The 23302-nt window shown below is 40.0% G+C and overlaps 1 protein-coding gene across 1 annotated transcript in view; it reads left to right on the top strand.

Moving 5' to 3' along the window:
- The window catches only part of PCDH15 (protocadherin related 15), a 1038602-nt gene that overhangs the window by 1003957 nt on the left and 11343 nt on the right, over positions 1-23302 (top strand). Inside the window, exons 32-33 of the mRNA XM_075841191.1 lie at positions 16016-16037; positions 22186-22224. Of these exons, the coding sequence (XP_075697306.1) occupies positions 16016-16037; positions 22186-22224 (61 nt within the window). The remainder of the gene's footprint in view (positions 1-16015; positions 16038-22185; positions 22225-23302) is intronic.

Here is a 23302-nt window from a genome sequence, read left to right on the forward strand (position 1 = left end):
TGCTTCTGTCTTCTCTGATCACTTGTACACAGCGCTGAATGCGTGCTGTGTACAGGAATAGAGACAGCAGCAGCGGCAGTGTCTCTATTCCTCCCGGTGATCATGTGACTGGTCACATGATCGCCGGGTGCTGTTAGTGGCAGACTGCTGCTGGTTCTTACTAGACCCAGCACAGCCCAAAAAAACGTTCCCCCCCGCCAATCATTTTTGTAACGCTAGCGCTGACCCAATTACCCTAATATAGACATGTAATATATAAAAATTTACGGTAGACAATGACGATCACAAATAAAAGGTCTATTTTAGGGTAAAACTATGTTATTACCCAAAAAAAAAAATAGCTGAAATGTAAAAAAGCTTATTTTTTTACTATTATTTTAAAACTTTATGGATAAAAATTCTAAAATAGCAAAAAAGGTGTGTATAAAAACGATAAAAAAATGAAACCTGCATTGTCTACGGAAAAAAAGTCACAAAAATCACGTCGTTAGCCCAACAAATAAAAAAGTTATAGCCATTTAACTAACACGTGCTAAAAATGGCTAAACGGTGTCTGGTCCTGAAGGCGCAAAATGGAGCAAAAGACATGTATCCGCCCCCCTCTCCACAGGACATACACAGGATAGGGGATACATGTGTGATCGCTGGCATTGATGGGGAGAACGGGGGACTCAAAGTCCCCTGAAGTTCTCCATCACAAACCTCGGACTTCCGGGGTCTGTGTCGGCAGCTCCGTAGAAATGAATGGAGCGCCGGTCGTGCTTGTGCGCATGCATGACCAGCGCTCCTTTCATTTTTATTGAGCTGCGCAGACGCCGGAAGTCAGAGGTTTGTGATGGAGAACTTCAGGGGACTTTCAGTCCCCCGTTCTCCCTATCGCTGCCAGCGATCACTCATATATCCCCTATCCTGTGGAGATCCTGTGGAGAGGGGATACATGTATTTTGTAGGACACACTGTAGGTCGAATTTTTTTGGGAGGGGGGACGCTGTATGGCGTTCCCTACAGGGGGGGAACGCTGTATGGTGTTCCCTACAGGGGGGAGCTGTATGGCGTTCCCTACAGGGGGAGCTGTATGGCGTTCCCTACAGGGGGGCTGTATGGCGTTATCTACAGGGGGGCTGTATGGCGTTCTCTACAGGGGGGCTGTATGGCGTTCTCTACAGGGGGGCTGTATGGCGTTCTCTACAGAGGGATGTATGGCACTATCTACAGAGGGGGGGCTATATGGCGTTCTCTGCAGGGGGGCTGTATGGCGTTCTCTACAGGGGGGCTGTAAAAAAGGCACTATCTACAAGGGGGGGGGGTTGTGTGACACCCAGGGGAGGGGGGGCCCCAGTCAAAAGTTTGCTATGGGGCCCAGTCTTTCCTAGTTACGCCCCTGGACGGGGGCTCCCTCTAGGAGTGGAATCCTCGGCCAGAGCTTAGGTGGCGCTATCTACTGAGGGTTTTGCGCTAACTACAGGGGGTTGTATGTGGCGCTATCTACAGTGGAGATGTATTCTGGGTCTCTCAAAGCCCCGGCCGATATGAGAGTGCAGCGCTGCTCACACTGAAGAAGCACTGCACTCATTAAACCCCGTTACAGGCGGTCGACGTCTATATACGTGACAACTGCAAGAGGCATCGGTAACTGCAACGTATATAGCCATATGGTAGTAGTGAAGGGGTTAATCGACCACTTACATGCAAAATAAAAGCAACCACTAGGGATCCAGTGTCTTAGCAGTGAACATTGCAGTAACCAACAAGATAATGCATAATGACAGCCTTTTCAGTTTTTAATAGCTAGGGCTTAACTGGTTGCCGACACAGGACGAGAATGCTCGTCCTGAGCGGCGAGTAGTTTGCGCATTAGGATGAACATTCTCGTCCTGTGTGTCAGCCGTCTCTGCGGGCGATCGATAGCGGGGCAACGGCTGTAATACACAGCCACGGCCCCGCTCTGACAGCGCTCTGACATCTTCTCTCCGCCGTTAACCCTTTGATCGCCGCAATGAAAGCTGATCGCGGTGTTCAAGGAGGGGGGACTGCACTTTGATCGCGTCACAGAAGAGAACTGTGACGCGATCAAAGCCCACAACTCATTTGGCCAGACAGCCCAGGGTCCATTGAAGGACCCCAGGGCTGTCTGAACATATTTCCTGTTGTTAGGGCATACTGAGGTATGCCCTAACAACTGCCTGTGTACAATCAGTAACAGGCTAATTTACTGGCATATAGATCTATGCCAGTACATTGCAGTTACAAAATAAAAATAAAAATGATAAATCCCTTTATGGGATTAAAAAAAAAAAAACGTTAAATCAATGTAAATTTTTTTTTATGATAAATAAATAAATAAAAAGTAAAAAGATACAAACATTTTTTTTATAATAAATAAACTTTTTAAAATATAAGTCCCAAAACATGAAATAATAGACATATTTGGTATTGCCACGACCGTAACAACCTGTACAACAAATGTATAACATTATGTATGATGATCGGTGTATGGTGTAAAAAAAATATATATATTAAAACTGCTGCGGAACTGTTTTTTTTCTGCAATTTCGCCAAAATAAAAATTTATAGAAATTAAATGATAATGTATTTGTACCAAAAAATGGTGCCTACATAAAGTACAACTCGTCCCGCAAAAAACAAAGTCTCATACAACTAGGTCGTACAAAAAATAAGAGTTATGAGCGTCGGGATGCAAAGAGGGAAATTTTAAAAAATTGCTCTGTCCTCAACACCAAAATTGGCCGTGTCCTTAAGGGGTTAAAGCCTAAGGGTCAATGCACACGATGCGTTTTCCGTGCGGTTTTGCAGTACGTATTTATGTGCGGCAAAACCGCAGCGTAATACAGTACCAGCCTAGACCATGACATTCCAGGGAATCTCATGTTCACACCAGTATTTTTCGGGACGTAAATTGACCCGTGGTGCGTATTTTCAAAACCACGGCATGTCAATTCATCCCACGATTCCGCTTGCGAATTCTATCCCTGTAATTCGAAAGAAATACGCAGCATGAAAAAGCAGCGATTTACGCAGAACGTAAAAACCGCATCAAAAAATGCACCTTCAGCCTAAGGCTCAGTTTGACAAAAGGCAACATTTTTTATGTTTGATCCAGATTTTGCCATGGATTACAAATACCAAATGAAAGGCAACATCCCCATGTAAGTACACGTGAAAACGGGGATTTACTACCTATTTTCAAAAAGTTTTGAAGGTTTCATTCACTTAGAGAAGTATGAATAGTCGACAATCACACAATAGGACGTTCACACATGTGAATAATTGCTACTTAATTGTTTTGAAAAATGTATGCATTTTAACGTGATCTGCCAATGTAGTTTTCTGCCATGCGATTATTACAGATGAAGTGTATTGAAACCATGTGCTGCACCAGTACACGACCAAAATGTGCATTGCAAAATTTCGGTAAAAAGCATGCGTTTTTAAAATGCATTTTTGAAAGCAATTAAGAAGCACTTCAAAGCTGTAATAAAACTGCGATAAGAGTGCTGTAATGTTCACACAGAGTATTTTGGGGGAGGAATATCTGCCTCAAAATTCCGTTTGGAACTTTGAGGCAGATATTCCTCTCCCTGCACGCCGATTTTCGCTGCGATTATCGTGCCGTTTTTCGCCCGCGGCCATTGAGCGCCGCGGGCATAAAACAGCAAGAAATACCCTTTCTCCTGCCTCCCATTGAAGTCAATGGGAGGTCAGAGGCGGAAGCGCCCGAAGATAGGGCATGTCGCTTCTTTTTCCCGCGAGGCAGTTTTACTGCTCGCGGGAAAAAGACGCCGACACCTCCCATTGAAATCAATGGGAGGCGTTCTCGGCCGTTTTTGCCGAGTTTTGCGACGCGGTTTCCGCGTCCAAAAACTCGGCAAAATACCCCGAGTGAACATAGCCTAAATATGAAAAAAAAACGCCCTGTGGAAACCCATCTAAAAGACTTATTTTGCTGCAGTATGGAGGGTAGGAGGGACATCGCTACATAACTAGGAATATTTATCATTCATTTGTACACAGAGTGTAACTAATTACTGCATGTTATATTACAAAGTATAGTCATGGTTTTGGTAATAATGTTGTAAAGAATTAAAAAAACAAAAAATAACCCTCTACTCAGAGGTTTTCTGTTTCCTAATTGAAGAAAGCCTGGAGCTTTCCAATGCAGGATGACCCCTTTGGCAATGCTTGGCTTTTTCTATAGAAATTTGGAAATCTGACCCAATATGTATAGAGAGGAGCACACTAATTTGAAGGAGCTAATTTGAAGGAGTGAATTTGGAGAGAAACCTTTACACAGAAGTTGCATTTTCTAATTTACAAAAAAGGCTAAGCCAGGACAATCTTGAATCTTACCAGAAACTCTCACTTTATGTGGGATGTTTTATACTACCTGGATTTGAATTTTGTTTTCTTTATTTATTTATTGCACCTTATGTGATTCAAGATCAGTCAGTAAAGAATTTTTTTTTTACATGCTTCGTGATGAAATCCCGATCGCATGGGGAGAAATGGTTTTCATGGCTGTTTTACAATGATTAATAGAAAATATAAAACCGTGGAATGACCAGGCTAAAATAAACAATATATATTTCTTCATGGACAATGATCTTGTAATGAAAATCTGTTGCTTATAGGTTAGGTCTAACTAGCAGCCCGGTCATGTTGAATTATGGTGGTAAAGGACACGGTTGTATTAATATCACAGGGAATGTGCAGTATTTTTTTGGGTATTTAATACATTTTTATTGTTCAACAATAAATATTACAATCTTTCAGATATCCATAAAATACACGTTTTTCCCTTTAATTATCCTTTACCAGACCCCCCCCCCCCCAAACACACACGCACCCTATTTCGGTCTGGGATATAAGTAGAAACAATAAAACAGACTTACTTTATAGAGACTTAGATTGTAAAGATTTCTATCTAACCCCCAAAGCGTTGGGTATTTTTTTTTTACTTGGGTACAGCTATAGTGTATCCTTTCAATTACTATAGTGGAATCTATTTGCTGCAAACATTCCTTGATTTTAGGGATTTTTTCTTCTGATATCGAAATCTGACTATTAAGAGTTTAGCAGTGAATAAAGTTTTAATCAGCCCCACTTTTTTCCCTTTTGATAACTGCACTTCTAAGTCGTCCCCTAGTAACACTAGACTGGGGGGGGGGGGGCTGGTTAAGTCAATAGAAACTATATCTCCTCCTGTAAAAAAAAAAATAAAAAAATAAGCCCTCACCCCACTCTATGGACGGGAAAAAAATTATGGCTCTTGGGAGGTGGGGAGTAAAAAATGAAGAAAAAAATATGGATCAGTGCAGAAAGGGTTAATTTCTAATGAAAAACCTTTTAAGACCACATGTGGGGTATTGCCATACTTGGGTGAAATTGCTTTACAAATGTTGGGGTGCTTTTTCTCCTTTATCCCTTGTGAAAATGAAAAACTCAATATTTTAGTGGAAGAGATGTTAGTCAATTTCACAGCCTAATTCCACTAAATTATTCAAAAAACCTGTGCGGTCAAAATGCTAACTATACCCCTAGATAAATTCCTTCGGGCTCAGAGTCTCTTCAAAGATCAAATGGGGCTGTTGAACCAATCAAGCAAAACGTGGGCTCTGAAAGTCGACTGCTCCTTCACTTCCAGGCACTGACGTGTCCACACAACATATTCGGATAACTTTGGGGGTATCTCTGAACTCCGTACAAAGAGGCAAATAAATGTTAAGGTGTTTTTCTTCACTTGCATGCTCTGTCTGAAAAATCTGTCCCATAAATGAATCATTTGTGTAAAAATTTAAAAAGGTGATTTTTTCACGCCAGATTTCCACAAGATTCTGCAAAAAAAATTATGGGGTCTAAAAAAGTGTTTACACTCCTAGATAAATTCTTTGAGGGGTGTAGTTGCCAAAATGTGGTTACTTTTGGGGGTTTACATTGTTTTGGCACAAGACCTCTTCAAACCCTGACATGGTGCCTAAAATATATTCTAAAAAAAATAAATATCTATTCTAAATATCAGTCCATCAGCACACTAGGGTCACGTGTGATTTTTCTAAAAACTGCAGAATCTGGGCAATTAATATTGAGTTCCATTTCTCGAGTCAATCCTTGGACCGTGTGGTCCAAAAAACAAAAACTAAACAAAAAACTTATTACAAATGAATTTCGGCAAAATAAAATGAAATTTGTAAAGGTCACCTCTACATTACTTTAATCCCTGTGAAACACCTAAAGGGATAAGAAACTTTCTGAATGCGGTTTTAAATAATTTGAGGGATGCAGTTTTTAAAATGTGGTGATTTATGGGGACTTTTTAATATATAAGGCCCGCAAAGCCACTTCACAACTGAACTGGTCCATAAAAAAAAAATTAGTTTTGTCATTTTTCTTGAAAACGTGAGAAATTTCTGCTTCAGTTCTAAGCCTTGTAACGTCCTGGAAAAATAAAAGGATGTTCAAAAACCGACGCCAACATAAAAGTAGACATAAGGGAAATGTTAACTATTTTGTGTTACTATCTGTTTTACAAGCAAATACATTTAAAATGTAGCAAAAATGGCAATTTTCTCAAAATTTTGGTGTATTTCACAAATAAGTACTGAATTTATGGACCTAATTTTTCCACTAACAAAGTCCAATGTGTCACAAGAAAATCTCAGAACTGAGGGGTACAGTGACCATTTGGACCCACAGGTTTTTTGCTGCATTTTGTAGAATTAGGCTGTGCAATTGAAAATCTAATTTTTCCGATAAAAGGTACACATTTTTAATTTTTACAAAAGGAATAAAAAGGAAGAAAAGCACCCCAACATTTGAAAAGCAATTTCTCCCAATTACGGCAATACCCCATACGTGGTCATACACTGCTGGTTGGACAAACGGCATACCGGAGAAAGGCAGGAGCACTATTTGGCATGTACATTTTGTTGGATTGGTTTCTCTGCGCCATGTCGCATTTGCAGAGCTTCTGAGGTACCAGTACAGAGGAAACCCTTTAAAAGTGACCCCTTTTTGGAAACTAAACTCCTTGAGCAATTCATTGTAGTTTTCAATGGGTGCATGCAACTTTTTGATCAGTTTTTATTAGTCGAAGGGGTTTCTAACCCCTAAGAAGCCGCGATCGCTACTGAATGCGGCATCCAAGGGGTTAATCGGCGGGGACCACCGTGATCGGTCCCTGCACACTGAGCTGTGATAGCCTACACTTGGAAACAGCAGGTATCACAGCTCAAATACACGCTGGGGAAAAATGGCACTGTGTGAAATCAGGTCAGTACTATTACTGAGCGGAGTGCGAACGATGCGCTCAGCCCGACGTAATAGTACGGAGCTGAGCGCGAAGGGGTTAAGCAGGTCAGTGTAAAACTGACAAGCATCTATTCGGCCACGCCTTTGGGAGGCCTAATAGACATACATTGAAGGCAATGTTAGGCCCCCGGCTGCTATAAAATCCATAGGCTAAAAGAGTGAGAGGGTGCGGTCGCTTTTGACCACAGCATCTAAGGAGTAAAATGGGTGGGATCTATGCAAATTTCAATCCTGCCTAGTAGGGCAGGTGCCCGACTGTCTTTAGGCAACCTGACATCTGCTCTAGCCCTCACGAGATACCTGTCCGGGTTTATGCCACAGCGCTGCCGTTTCACGGCACTGTGGCATCACTTACCTGATGGCTGCTGTGAAAACACATACTGACGGCCATTAAAGGGTTAATGCAGACGTGGTCATACTTTGAAGACTTTGAGAAATAATTTAATACATATATATATACACACACACACACACACACACACACACACACACACACACACACACACACAATATAAATATATATATATATATATATATATATATATATACGCACATATACTCACACACACAAAATCAGTCCAAGACGAATAATTTCAGAATTTTTTTCCACCTTTAACCCCTTAATGACCGCCGATACGTCTTTTTACGGCGGTCATTAGTGGGCTTTATTCTAGAGCGCCGCTAAACTACGTCGCTGCTGTAGAATAAAGTAAACAGAGCAGGGAGCCGTGAAATCTCCCTGCTCTCAGCTGCCAGAAGCAGCTGAGGGCTGGGGGCGTCCCTGCTCTGCCGGGTGAGATCGATATTAGTATCGATCTCACCTGTTTAACCCCTCAGATGCGGTGCACAATAGCGAGCACCGCATCTGAGTGGTTTTGGAGAGAGGGAGGGAGCTCCCTCTCATCTCACTGACACCCGGCGATAAAATCGCCGAGTGTCTGTGTCTTCTATGGCAGCCGGGGTCTAATAAAGACCCCCAGGTCTGCCTGCAGCGAATGCCTGCTAGATCATGCCGCAGGCATTACCTAGCAGATGCCTGTCCGTTTTAAACGGACAGGCAGTAATACACTGCAATACAAAAGTATTGCAGTGTATTATAATAGCGATCGGAGGATAGTGAAGTCCCCTAGTGGGACTAGTAAAAAAGTAAAAAAAGTTTAATAAAGTTAATAAAAAAAAAAAGTGAAAAAAAAAATGAAAAACCCAGCTTTTCCCCTTACAAAATGCTTTACTATTAAAAAAAACTACAATAAAGCAAAAAAATTACACATATTTGGTATCGCCGCATCCGTAACGACCCCGACTATAAAGCTGTTACGTTATTTAACCCGCACGGTGAACGCCGTAAAAAATAAAATAAAAAACAATGGAAAAATTGCTGTTTTCTGTTAATCCTGACTTAAAAAAAATGTGATAGAAAGTGATCAAAAAGTCGCATCTACTCTCAAATGGTACCAATAAAAACTGCAAGTCGTCCCGCAAAAAACAAGACCTTATACAGCTATGCCGACGCAAAAATAAAAAAGTTACAGCTCTTCGAATGTGACAATGGAAAAATCTAAAAAATGGCTTTGACATTAGGGCCCAGAATGCCAGCAGGGGGAAGGGGTTAAATGTCACCTATAATCTGTACAATTGTATTGAAAAACACACAAATATTTTAGGGTGGAAAATTTAAAATAAAGAACAAAAATAATGGGGTTGCATAAATATGCACACCCTTAAACTAATACTGTTGAATTACCCTTTGACAGCATTCAGTCTTTTTGGGTAGAAGCCTATCAGCATGGCACATCTTGACTTGGCATTTGTTGCCCACACTTCCTTGCAAAAGCTCTCCAAATCTGTCAGATTGCGAGGGCATCTCCTGTGTACAGCCCTCTTTAGGTCACCCCACAGATTTTAAATGGGATTCAGGTCTGTGCTCTGGCTAGATCATTCCAAAACATTGATCATCTTTTGTTGATTCGGAGGTATGCTTTGGGTCGTGTCGTGCTGAAAGGTGAAATTCCTCTTCATCTTCAACTTTTTAACAGAGGCCTGCAGGTTTTGTGCCAAAATTACTGGATATTTGGATAAGTTCATAATTTCCTCCACCTTGACTAAAGCCCCAATTCCAGCTGCAGAAAAACAGCCCCAAAGCGTAACGCTGCCTCCACCATGCTTCACAGTGGGTATGGTGTTCTTTTAGTAATGTGAAGCATTGGCTTTGTGATAAAAATACCTTTTGGAATTATGGCCAAAAAGTTCAACCTTTCCAACATACCATAACACGTTTTTCCCACATGCTTTTGGCAGACTTGATGTTGCACAACATAGCCGTGCTTGAATATTTTTCTTTGTTAGAAAAGGCTTCTGTCTTGCCACCCTACCTCACAGCCCAGACATATGAAGAATACGGGCGATTGTTGTCACATGCACTACACAACCAGTACCTGCCATAAAGTCCTGCATTTCATTTCATGTTGCTGTAGGCCTCTTGGTAGCCTTCCAGACTAATTTTCATCTTGTCTTTTCATCAAGTTTTGAGGGACGTCCAGTTCTTGGTAATGTCACGGTTGTGCCAAATGTAATCCAGTTCTTGATGACAGTCTTCACTGTGTTCCATGGTATATTGAATGCATTGGAAATTCTTTGGTACCCTTCTCCTGGCGGATGCCTTTCAACAATCAGAACCCTTCGATGTGTTGTAAGCTCTTTACGGACCATGCCTTTTGCTGTCACATGCAACAAACAAAATGTCAGGAAAATCCTAATAGAACAGCTGAACTTTATATGGGGGTTACTTAGAATCACTTTAAATAATGGCAGCGGTGTACGGACTACTATTTAACACGAGTTTAAATGTGATTGGCTAATTCTGAACACAACTACATCCCCAATTATAAAAGAGGGTGTTCACACTTACGCAGCCACATTATTGTAATTTTGTTATTTTGCCCCTCTAAATAATTTCAGTTTGTTTTTCAATGGAATTGTACAGATTATTGGTCACAAAAGGTGGAAAAAGTTCCGAAATGATTCATCTTGTACAGATTTTTTTTATAACAAGAACCTGGCATTTTAACAGGTGTGTAGACACACACACACTAAATAATTTTAATATCATTAATGTAGAGCAGAATGGGCCTAAATGGATAATCTATGAGCAACTGGGCGTTGGCATAGGGAAAAGTTGTCCCTCTTCAAGATATTTTGTAGTGAGACAGATACCTAACATGTTTAGACTTGGCCTACATGACAACTTTGGTTGTGCAATCAATGCACAACCAGCAGGTGGTATGCTTTACCATAAAGGTAGAAGATCAGCTCACATGCAGGTTCAGGTACACAGAAGAATATAAAGAGGTTTCAGTACTCATGAAGACCAATATAAGAACGGGCCATGGGTCCGTTTCAGAAGACTGTATTATTGACACATTTTCATATCCATATTACCCTGACCCTATGTGGTTCTACTGAACCAAACTTACATTACCATAAAACTCTATGGTGATCTAAGTTTGGGTCAGTAGAACTAAGGAGAGTCCGGGTCTTGTGGCTGTAATACAGATGTTAAAACAACAGGAATGCATTTTCTTCAACTCTAATTGTAATTGAATACATCTGTAGTATCAAGACACAGCCTTGGATTGCACAACTAAAGTTGTAGTCTAGTCTTGGTTCAATGTGGCCCAAGAGCGTTCCAATAGAAGTCAGAGCCTTGTAATATTAATTCACATATACATGCCATCCAGACATCCATACTTTAATAAAACACTGATTGAGAGGGTCAACCAGTTTTGGCCTCATAAAATGAGCTACTATGAGCTTTAAAGACCATGATAGAGAAAATATGTGGAGGTGCACATAAATAACAACATTTCTGCCATGACATAGAATAAAAAATTACAGTTGTGTTGATTAAAAATCACAGCTTTATTTCTAATGCATTTTGTTCTAGCAAGTTCTTGAAATGCTGTGGATGTAATCAGTGGTGCCATTAGCTTCTTTGTATAAAGCAATTTGTATTTCATCCATGTCAGTATATTCAAATAACTATTTTTTCCTTCGGAAAATGACCTTTCCTTTTAATGCCTGTTTTTAATATTGCAAAATGTTAAGTTCTATGGGCTACACCGGAGTTATGTAATATTATGGTTATAGACTGTTAAACAAGTTATAGTACAATCAATGGTTCCAATAACCTTATTTAATATAGGTAATATTTACGTAATATTTAGGTCATATTGCTGCACAAAGCCAACGGTTTTGCCCTACGTTTGGCGTGTTTGACAGGACAGTTCGACTATTTGGCCAACATCGGGCTGATATACGCGGTTTCATCCAGAAAAAAAAAAAAAAAAAAAAAGTGTGCCACACGGCACACTTATTTTTTTTTTTATCATGGGAGCCTATGGGTGATGTATGACACGATATAACTCACAGGTATACGTTTAGGGTATACGTCATGGGCTTTTCATTAGTCTTTCAGAACATACAGATGTAGCAATCATTAACTTGACTTTTAAACACATTAAATAAACAGTGCAAAGAAACTAACTTGACTTTTTCAATGGCTTTTGTTGTGTGATATCAGGCCATAGCAAGTTCGAGTCAAGATAAGGATTGCTACATCTGTATACCTTAAACGGATACCATTATTTTCTAGGGGCGATGAATGCATTAAATGGATGCCTAATAGTGGTATCTGTCACTTGTAGACTATAATGATATCCGCTTAACAGACACTTAATGAACTTTCATGGGGTAGTCCGTTTAACAGATACCATTAAAGTCTATAGTAACTGATGCCACTAGGCAAAATATGTGATGTGAACATAGCCTAAGGATATTAGAGAGTGGTTTACCTTTCTATTTCTCAGGAATCGTCTTTGTGATGGTTGGTCAGTCGACGCCTGAATGTACATTTAGTATTAGGAATGTGCTATCTGAATGTGGATTTTATTAGCCGCTTTACTTAAATGATGTCTGTGGGTTTAATTTCACCCAGTAAACAACCTCCAAACTCCCATTCAAGGGCCGTTAAAATCACTGAGCGATTAAGTTTTCATGAGCATCTGCCATGGAACAATTTTTACACTAGGGCATCTATTAAACGCCCTACTTAAATAGTACATGTGGGTGCTAATGCACCCACTGAAGAGTGCCACAAACTCCTGTCTAGTATGTAACTCAGCGGCACTTGCTTTTTGCGAAGCATAAACATTTATGCGTGATAGCTTTGAGGGACCCTGACACAGAAATTCAAGGGGCTTTTCAGCATATGCTGTCACAACCACTGCCACTATTTTAAGTAGGGAATTTTATAGGTAGAAGAAAACTGCCCAGTGACATCTTATTTATACCTACAAAAGTAAAAACTTACTCTCACTGCATAGATTGTTATATACCTCTATAAATTGCATAAGAGTGGAATTTTTGATGAGCCCTCTAATGTTTTAGCTAAGAGGAAATGCCAGAAGCCCAACTTTATAAGAAAAACTTTTGAAAAACACATGGCGACACGTCCCAATAGCGAATTTATAAAAAGTTGGGAAAGATATATTGTGTGCAGTAATAATGCAATTACAATGAATGTCTTCCTGTAACTGTTTAACTGATACTTTGGTAGCGGGCAGCCTATACCTGTAAAGAATATTCTACCATCATGTAGAGAATTGTAATTATATTTTTGTCACAGTTCCCTGGCTTGTTTGTAGACACACAGACGTTTTATAATGGTTGTTTCAAATATAAATGAAAGTATCTTCCCATAATAGCCAGCAGCTGAAAAACAGCTGCATTTGAGGTTGCGCTGCCCTTGTTTCTGCAGTAGCTAACATAAGTTCTAGTGAAGCATTTAATTTAACAATTTGTACAGCTTTTAAAATTCAAGCATGGTTTATGGAGTTTTTATTAGCAATTTCTGCAGCAAAACGAACCCTTTAGAAATAAAATGCCCAATGTCTCCTGCCTTTAGGGTAATTATGACATTTTGTCCCCTAATGAGAAAGCAAAAAAATTAAAATAATTGTTTTACAAATCAGTCTCATTTATAGAATAGAGATATTGTAAACTTAAAGGCTATGTACACCTTTGAACTGAATTTCTTTTATTATTAGTTTGCTTTCGAAATGCAATATTAAGCAACTTTCTAAATAGTTTTCATTAAAAATGTCCTACCATTTGGCTTCTGAGTTCTGATGGCTTACTCAACTGTTCTCCCCCTCTCTTCTCTCAATATTAGGGGTGGCAGCGGGGAGCGGGCAGGAGGTTGTACACAGCATGTCAGAATATAGATTCAGCTAAAAAAAAAAATTCTATTAGTCCGTTTACTTCCAAAACCGAGGTACTCTCATTACATAGGAAAAACTCCAATACCAGAGACCAATGCATTTTATGGCTTCATTAGAGAGAGTCTTTCAGACCAAAGCCAGGAATAAACCTCATTATATGAAAGTAGTAAAACCTCTCTTTTTGGTTTTCTGAAAAACTGGTCTTTTGCAAATATTTGCAAAAAATAGGGATACAAAAACTAAATTAGTACACTTTTGCAGCCATTTAAAGCGTCTGAATTAGATTAGTAAAAAAAAAAGTTTTCCCCAGAAATAGTGCCATTCTGGTCTATGAGCTGTGCCAGGTTTTACAGCTTAGCTCTATTCAAATGAATAGGATTCACTTAACTCTTTAGTTAGGAATATGAAAATGGGTGGTTAGTACACAGGATAGAAAGACCATTTAAAAATATATCTGGGCCCATGAAAATTTTTACTGAGAAAAAGAGAAGTAATTTAAGGGCATTCTAATAATCTTTCACAATCCGATTCCCCATCAATTTGACCTTCTGATATGTTTGATTACCATGTCTGAAGATCCTACCGCTTGAATTGCCCCTCATATCGATTCTTAAAATAATTTACCACTTAGCAAACAGCAAACAAAATTATGAGATCTTGAGGCATGGTTCATGACAAACAAGATACCAGCTTAGGTTAGTAAATTGAAAAAGAAGTCTAAATAGTTGCTGGACCAATCATTCAATATTTCTTTGCACAAATGTTCATACCGAAGGTCCACATGACCCACAAATACTGGTGTATAGGAAAGCATTCTGTAGGTGCTTTCGTTCCCTAGCCTGCATTACGGAAATATTAGTTCCCTAATATCTGCATATTTCTTTAATAAACCGTATTAGATGTTAGTTAGAAGCAGTTAGCGGTCATTTAATCTTTTTTTTTGCAATGAGAGCTTTACCAAAAATGTCTATTCCATTTTGCTCAAGCTTGCCATACACGAGGTGTACGTCAGATTACTTACATATGTTTTTGGCCTACACTTAACCTACATGCCTAGAAAGCCTCATACGTTAAACAGGTTGTTTCAGATGCCTGGCAGTAGTATCCATTACCCCTAAAGTATTATGGCATCTGGTTAATGTATAAATCATGAAAAGCTATGACATATGTTTAACGGATACCTGTGTTGTATGTCATACAGTGGCATACGTCACACATAGGCTCCCATGTTAAAAAAAAACATCATTGTGTGGTGTACATTTTTTATGGGATCCCACTGTATGCAATAGTGTAATTTACTATGCTATTCCATAGCTGAAAAAAAAAAAAGGTATAGCAACATATACCAGTCTGATGGAGGACAAAAGGATAATCTTTTGGACCTTGTGCATATGGAGCTTTCCTGGCATACACCACAAACGTGATGTGAACAGGGCCTAACCAGACTATTTCAGGGTGTCTGGCAGCAGCTTATTCCTCACTCTCCATTAAAATACACATGCACATTTAGTCGAGCATGCATGTTTGTAGTGAAGTCGGAAGAAATAATCGTCTGAATGATCGTTCCCCCTACAGCTTGTGTGTGGCTGGCTCAGCTCATATGGAAACTGAGAATTCAAAAATTCCGGTGCTTACTTCATCATCCAACACAACTACATTCAAGGTCAACCTGTAGTCAACTAAGAGCTTCCGAATAGAGATTAGCGTTAAAAAAAATAAAAAAAATAAAAATTGGTTATACATTTTTCAAAATATATTGTCTGCATTCCTGAAGGATTTTAAGATCTCTGCTTTTTGTTATTTAGTCATACATTATATAACCTACAAAAAAAAACCTCAGAGGGTAATTGGGCTTCTACACATACTATAAAACCATAAGGAATATAAATGCACAAAATCGCATAACTAAGTGTATCCAATTTCTTAGCACAAAGTACAAACAATAAATAACAATGGATACAGTTATGGCCATGTGATGAACACACAGGTGTTCTGATTGTTACAGTAGGTGTATCAGAGCCGTTTCATCTAATGATCCCATCACATGACAATGGACAGAATTTTATCCACTGGAAGTAAACCATGAATGTTCCTACTGAATGTCAAGAAGAGATCTTGAAAACTGAGCAATGAATACAGAAAATATATTGGAAAATTATATAACATTTTCTTATACAAAAAAATAACATTAATTTGCTGAAGATGGAAAATTCCTTAATATTCATAATATAAAGATTTTATTACAGGAGGGAAATTACATTAAATATTATTTGGGTGTGTAATAGAAACATCTCATTGTTCTGTTTAAAGATTTTTTCCAATATAAAAGATAAGATAATTTCTTCCCCCATTTTTTTAGTCTTCATTTTAGTATCATCGTGTTTACTCATTTTTTTTCTATTTCATTGCAGGAGAGGATATGCACATCAAGAGGTATGATTCATGTTTCCATTGCCATAATTATTGGAATCTAGTACATTATAGAACTGCAGAGTGACATTATTTTCATTTGCTATTTGGTTTATGATTACATCATAATGCAGGAAGGTGGCAATGTCATTTCACAACATGCTAAAATAATCATCCACATTTATATTTATTTTTAACTAAAATGCTGAACGTAAATGTGATTTGAGTGCTCTGCTGAAATACTATAGTGCTTTCATGTGAAGTAGTGTCACATTTGTCACTACTGAAAGGAATCATATTTACGGATTTTTAAACATTACATGAAATATTTTCTTTAATGCAATATTTTGTAGGTAAATATTAGAGTGCTTCAGAATATATTATAGAATTGCTATTTGGGGAATGTCACTTGTAACTATTAGGCTATGTTCACACGGGGTCTTTTGCCGAGTTTATTGACGCGGAAACCGCGTCGCAAAACTCGGCAGAAACTCCCCGAGAACGCCTCCCATTGATTTCAATGGGAGGCGTCGGCGTCTTTTTCCCGCGAGCAGTAAAACTGCCTCGCGGGAAAAAGAAGCGACATGCCCTATCTTCGGGCGCTTCCGCCTCCGACCTCCCATTGACTTCAATGGGAGGCAGGAGAAAGCGTGTTTTCTGCCCGCGGCGCTCAATGGCCGCGGGCGAAAAACGGCGCGATCATTGCTATTCACACGGAGTATTTTGGGGGAGGAATATCTGCCTCAAAATTCCGTTTGGAGCTTTGAGGCAGACATTCCTCCCCCAAAATACTCCGTGTGAACATAGCCTTAGAGGCCATTATTCTGCGCACGTATTATGAATTTGATCCCTGGTTTAGACCGTGGTTGAGGAGGTTTGTTGTGAATGTGGCATTGTTCTCACTGTACTCGTCAATAGAACATACACGGACATGTGAATAGATGCTATCATGTGCTCAGCCATGTCGTAGGGCTCATTCAGACGACCATAGATCACGTCCGTGTGACGGCCGTTAAAACAACGGCCGTCAGATGGACTAATTTATTCAATGGGGCCGTTCACACGACCATTGTTTCAACGGAGCGCGTGAAGGGTCCGTGAAAAAGTAGAACATGTCCTATTTTACTGCATGTCATGTATCCCTCCATAGACTCTAGTCTATGGGGGATCCGTGACATGTCCTGCACAGGTGCTTCTCGGACATGAAAACTTCAGTTTTTCTTGTCCGCGGTTACCGATGTTCATCTAAATGAAGCCTTAAAGAGCATCTATCTATCAAATTCAATATAACAAAGTTCACACAAAAGTATTTGCCCCCTTTTTCTTGTTTTGTTGCATTAGAACCTGGAATTAAAATGGAATAAATTTATTTTTTGTAATAGATCTGACAAAATAGTTCAAACTGTTAGGGTATGTGCACACACACTAATTACGTCCGTAATTGACGGACGTATTTCGGCCGCAAGTACCGGACCGAACACAGTGCAGGGAGCCGGGCTCCTAGCATCATAGTTATGTACGATGCTAGGAGTCCCTGCCTCGTTGCAGGACAACTGTCCTGTACTGTAATCATGTTTTCAGTATGGGACAGTTGTCCTGCAGCGAGGCAGGGACTCCTAGCATCGTACATAAGTATGATGCTAGGAGCCCGGCTCCCTGCAGTGTGTTCGGTCCGGTACTTGCGGCCGAAATACGTCCGTCAATTACGGACGTAATTAGTGTGTGTACACATACCCTTACAGTGGATTGAAAAAAATACCTTGTGTAAAAAATAAAAAGTTGTGAGTGCTCACCCCATTTGCTATAAAAATCCTAAATAAGGTCTGGTCAAACTAATTAAAGAGGCTCTGTCACCAGATTTTGCAGCCCCTATCTGCTATTGCAGCAGATCGGCGCTGCAATGTAGATTACAGTAACGTTTTTATTTTTAAAAAACGAGCATTTTTGGCCAAGTTATGACCATTTTCGTATTTATGCAAATGAGGCTTGCAAAAGTACAACTGGGCGTGTTGAAAAGTAAAAGTACAACTGGGCGTGTATTATGTGCGTACATCGGGGCGTGTTTACTACTTTTACTAGCTGGGCGTTGTGTATAGAAGTATCATCCACTTCTCTTCACAACGCCCAGCTTCTGGCAGTGCAGATCTGTGACGTCACTCACAGGTCCTGCATCGTGTCGGCACCAGAGGCTACAGTTGATTCTGCAGCAGCATCAGCATTTGCAGGTAAGTAGCTACATCGACTTACCTGCAAACGCCGATGCATCTGCAGAATCATCTGTAGCCTCTGGTGCCGATGTGTCCTCGCTCGTCTGACACGATGCAGGACCTGTGAGTGACGACACAGCGTGATCTCTGGAGAACACGGCTGTGTCTGCACTGCCAGAAGCTGGGCGTTGTGAAGAGAAGTGGATGATACTTCTATGCACAACGCCCAGCTAGTAAAAGTAGTAAACACGCCCCGATGTACACACATAATACACGCCCAGTTGTACTTTTACTTTAAACACGCCCAGTTGTACTTTTGCAAGCCTCATTTGCATAAATACGAAAATGGTCATAACTTGGCCAAAAATGCTCGTTTTTTAAAAATAAAAACGTTACTGTAATCTACATTGCAGCGCCTATCTGCTGCAATAGGAGATAGGGGTTGCAAAATCTGGTGACAGAGCCTCTTTAAGTCCAGACATCACATAATTAGTTCAATGAATTCCACTTGTGTGCAATTGAAGTGTCTCATGATCTGTCACATGATATCAGTATAAATACATCGGTTTTGAAAGGTCCCCTTTTCTGTAACACCACTAAACAAGCAACATGAAGACCAAGGAGTTCTCCAAATAGGTCAGTGACAAAGTTGTGGAGAAGTACAGACCAGAGTTTTTTTAGGGGCTGGAAATTAAAAACTGAAAAAGCAATACCTATCATTGCCCCCCGGTGATTCAGTGTGGACGCTCCAGCAGCACTCCTGGTGGTTGTTTACATGCACATAGCATGTAACCGCTGCAGCCAATCAGAGGCTCAGCGGGGCTCACTGGTGATTAATCGTATTTCTGGCATAATGCCAGAAATACAACCATATGGCATCTGAGCCCTCTAATTGACAGCAACATTCACATGCTTTTTTTGGTTTATTTAATTTCCAGTTCCTAATAAAAAATAAATAAATCACATTCCAGATAACCACTTTAAATCCATTATAACAAAATGAAATTAATATGGAACAACCACAAACCTGATAAGAAGGCTGCCCACCAAAACTCACAGACCGGGCAAGGAGGGCATTAATTAGAGATTTAACAAAAAAAACAATGAGAACACTGAAAGAGCGTCAAAGATCCACAGCAAAGATGGAAATATTTGTCCATAGCAAAACTATATGCCGTACACTGCACAGAGTGGGGCTTTCTGGAAGAGTTGCTATAAAATGCCTTAGCTTCAAGAAAAAATAAGAAAAGTTTTAAATTTGCCGAACAGCATGTGGCAGACTCCCCAAACACACGAAAGAAGGTTCTCTGGTCAGGGGAGACTAAAATGTAACCTTTTGGCCATCATGGGAAACTCAACACTTCCCATCACACCAAGAACACCTTTTTTGGCAGGGACTGAAAAACTGGCCAGGATTGAAGAAATGATGGATGGCAGCAAATACAGGGCAATGCTTAAGAGAAAACCTGTTTCAGTCTGCAAGAGATGTAAGACTGGGATGGAGGTTCACTTTCCAGCAGGACAAGGACCTTAAACATATTGATAAAGCTACACTGGAGTGGTTTAAATGTCTTGGAATAGCCTAGCCAGAGCACGGACCTCAATCCAATTGAGAATCTGTAGCATTACTTGAAGTTAGCTGTACACCAGCGCAACTCATCTAACTTGAAGGAGTTGGAGCAGTTTCGCCAGGAAGAATGGGCAAAAATGCCAGTGTCTAGATGTGCTAAGCAGAGACATACCCCAAGAGACTTGCATCCGTAATTGCAGCAAAAGATGGCCGTACAAATTGACTTTCAGGGGGTAAATACCTATGCACGTTAAAGTTCTCTCCTTTTTGCATTGCATTTTTATTTAACAAAATTGTCAATTATAAGAAAACCCAAATACAGTTACAAAATCACATGTAGAGAAGTATATCCTAAAAAAGAAAAAGTAAACAACCCTAACCTCCCCCCCTCCAGATTTTTGTCTTAATTATTGCTTGTGTCACAGTAAGAAATAATTTTGCACCTTCAAATAGAACAAACCCCCCAAAATCCATTTTAATTCAAGGGATGTCAAGAGGCAAAACAGGAAAAACACCAAGAGGTGAATACTATTGCAAGACACTGTATGTCCTAACTGAAGTCCTCTAGCTGCAAATAAACTCAAAAATGTATGACCTAATGAGCGTGCGATCACAGAAAAAGCCAGATCACGTAGACTGCGCTATTGTTTCCGACCAAAAAACAAACCTTACGGAACGGAAACCACTTGCAACAGAAGCATTACCATAGAAATCAATGGTAATGCAGACGGAAGCTATTGTTTCCATTTGCCTTTCTGTTCATGGGTTGAAGGTCTAGTGGAACCCATCAACTGACCCAACACTGATGTGAACACACCCTAAGGCCCCATGCACATGACCGTGCCCGCAATCACGGCCGACTGACAAAGTATGGGAGCACGGCCCGCAAAATGCAAAAGAACGGACATGTTCCATAATTCCCGGAACATTTCCACGGCATGGACACCCTTCCGTAGTGCTACGGAAAGATGTCCGCGTTCAATGAAAGTGAATGGGTCTATTTTTGCAGACCGCAACTGCGGTCCGCAAAAACTGAGTTTTCTTACGGTCGTGTGAATGGGGCCTTAGGAAATTTCACAAATAACTATTCTCTAAGATATTGTTATAGGTTCACCGAATCTAATCAATCTATCATTTAAGAGTATATACTATATGGCAGGAACACTTCACTGCTTTCCTTGTGTGAGTGGTGAATCAAGTAATCTATTTTTATTCCTGTACCCCATATTCAAAAAATGTAATAAACTAATTTGAAAAAAATAAATAAATCAATTTTAGACGGTTAATAACAGATAACAGATTTAGGGCTTGTCCACACACAACAGAATTGCTGCAGAAAATTTTTGCAGCAATTCCGTTGAAAGTCAAAGGCTTTCCGCTACTGCAAAAACAAACCATTTCCTGCGATTTTTGCAGCAGAAAATTGTGCGTAAATTGCTGCGTTTTTCCCAATGCTGGGAGATGGAGACGTCTCCTATGAAAAACGCAGCAATTCGGCACACTTTCCGTAGCAGGCATAGACATGCTGTTGTCCAAAAAATACGCACTGCAGGTCAATTTAGTCTCGGAAATATTACGCATTTGGATGACATTTGTTAAATCCGATCCACTATGCTGCCACTGAATTCTGCTGCATTTATTCTGCCGAAATCCCGTCCGGAAAAAAACGCGGCAATTCCGCAGCATGTGGATGAGCCCTTAAGATATAACAGATATCCAGCACCAGTATTGATAAAACATCTGTTTATTTAATCAACGTAAGAAGTAAAACAGGAAAAAAAAAACCTGTCATTGCTTGTGACAAAGAGAAATTTTGTGTAAAATAGAAGAGTGATGCAGGTTTTCCTGCTCCAGAAAATGTGGACATAAAGATCTGTCCGGCCTCCTATGGTACACTATCTGAAAGCAACATAGTATACAGGGGGAGACACTGAGCTTGGGGGCGTGTAGCATGCTATGATTTAATGCAGTATTTTCATGTAAAAAGCTGCCACGACTCAGAGGAAGCCTGTGAGTCCTGTCTCTCTCCCATACAGATTGGTGGACAGCTTTTCATTTATGAGCCTGTGTACAGGTAGAGCTGTCAATCACTCAATGAGCTACACGGTTTCCGTAACTTTTTATATGCTATTGGTTTGGAAGGTCATTTTATGTAGAATAACTTACAACGTATGCATGCCGCTTATATCACAACTACACATCCTGTTCAAATATAAAATCAAATCCAATTTATATTACTGCATATTGTTCTCACTATCTGCAAAAAATTTACTGTACTTTGTCTATTGAATCTGCATAACGCACAACTGGCTTTCTCCTTATTTCTTAAACTTGGTCTTTTCTCTTTTTATTTCAATGTCTCCTTTAATTATCCTGTATTTTCCTATGGCACCAGCAACAACAATTGCTGAGACCATCTCTTCTGAAACCTGAGGTAGTTATATTCGTTATATTTAATGATAAATCTGCATGCCCTAACCAATCCCAGATGAATCCATTAGAAAACATTGTAAATCACACCAATAACCATCACCTTTGTATAGAATTATGAGCAATGAAATGGATCCAGATTGTTTTTAATTCAGATGTGTCATGATCCAATCAAGAGCATTTAACATGCCTGATCATAGCAACCGAAAAAATCTGATTAAAATTAGAAGGGCAGATTTTGTGTTTCACTCATGGCCATACATAGATGAAGTGACCATAAAAAATAATTACAACTATGAAAAGAAGCAATAATTGTACTCATAAAACAGACACAAGCTCACCTTAAAGGGGGATTTCTACTATTTACATTTATGTTCTATCAATAAGTTATGCCTTAAACTTACGATCGCAGCGATCCAAACATTAGGAAAAATTGCTAAAAACAAAAGGGTATGCAGGGCTTTACACCAGATCTGTCCATAGACCCTTGGTTTAAGTGATCAGTGAAGGACCCAGTGGTTGAACCCCTAAAGATCATACATGTACTGCATATCCCCTTTAAAGCGACCCTCCGGTCCAGCGAAAGCATTTCAAATGACAGGTTATAAGGAGTGTAGATGAAAGGAACTGCAGCACTCAGAAACTCTTGCTTGATAAAGACCCAATATGGGTTGAAACGGTGCAAGTTTTTTATGCTTGGTGAATAAAGACCAACACATTTTTGGAATTCCTGAGTGCTGCAGTTCCTTTCATCTACATTTTCTACAAGCTGTCAACTTGGACCTGGGACATTTTGCTGCGTGCACCAACCACCATTGGGGATTTGTATTTTCCTCCTTGTGATGCAAACCTGGTTGTGCTGCGGATTTCTTGAAAGTTATAAGGAGTAATACTACCTGGTGTGCTCCAGTTGCGCCCCTCTGCCGTGGATCCCCCGCTTTGGGGTCTAGTCTGTGCTGTCCCCAACATGGCTGCAGTGCTTCTTAGACTACGTGCTCACGTAAGCAGTTCTGGCCAATTTCAGAACAAAGGGAGTGTCTTAGACTCAGTCTGTGAAGCGCTGTGGCCATTTTTGGACAACA

The sequence above is a fragment of the Rhinoderma darwinii genome, chromosome 11 (genome assembly GCF_050947455.1).
Source record: "Rhinoderma darwinii isolate aRhiDar2 chromosome 11, aRhiDar2.hap1, whole genome shotgun sequence".
NCBI classification, from domain to species: Eukaryota; Metazoa; Chordata; class Amphibia; order Anura; family Rhinodermatidae; genus Rhinoderma; species Rhinoderma darwinii.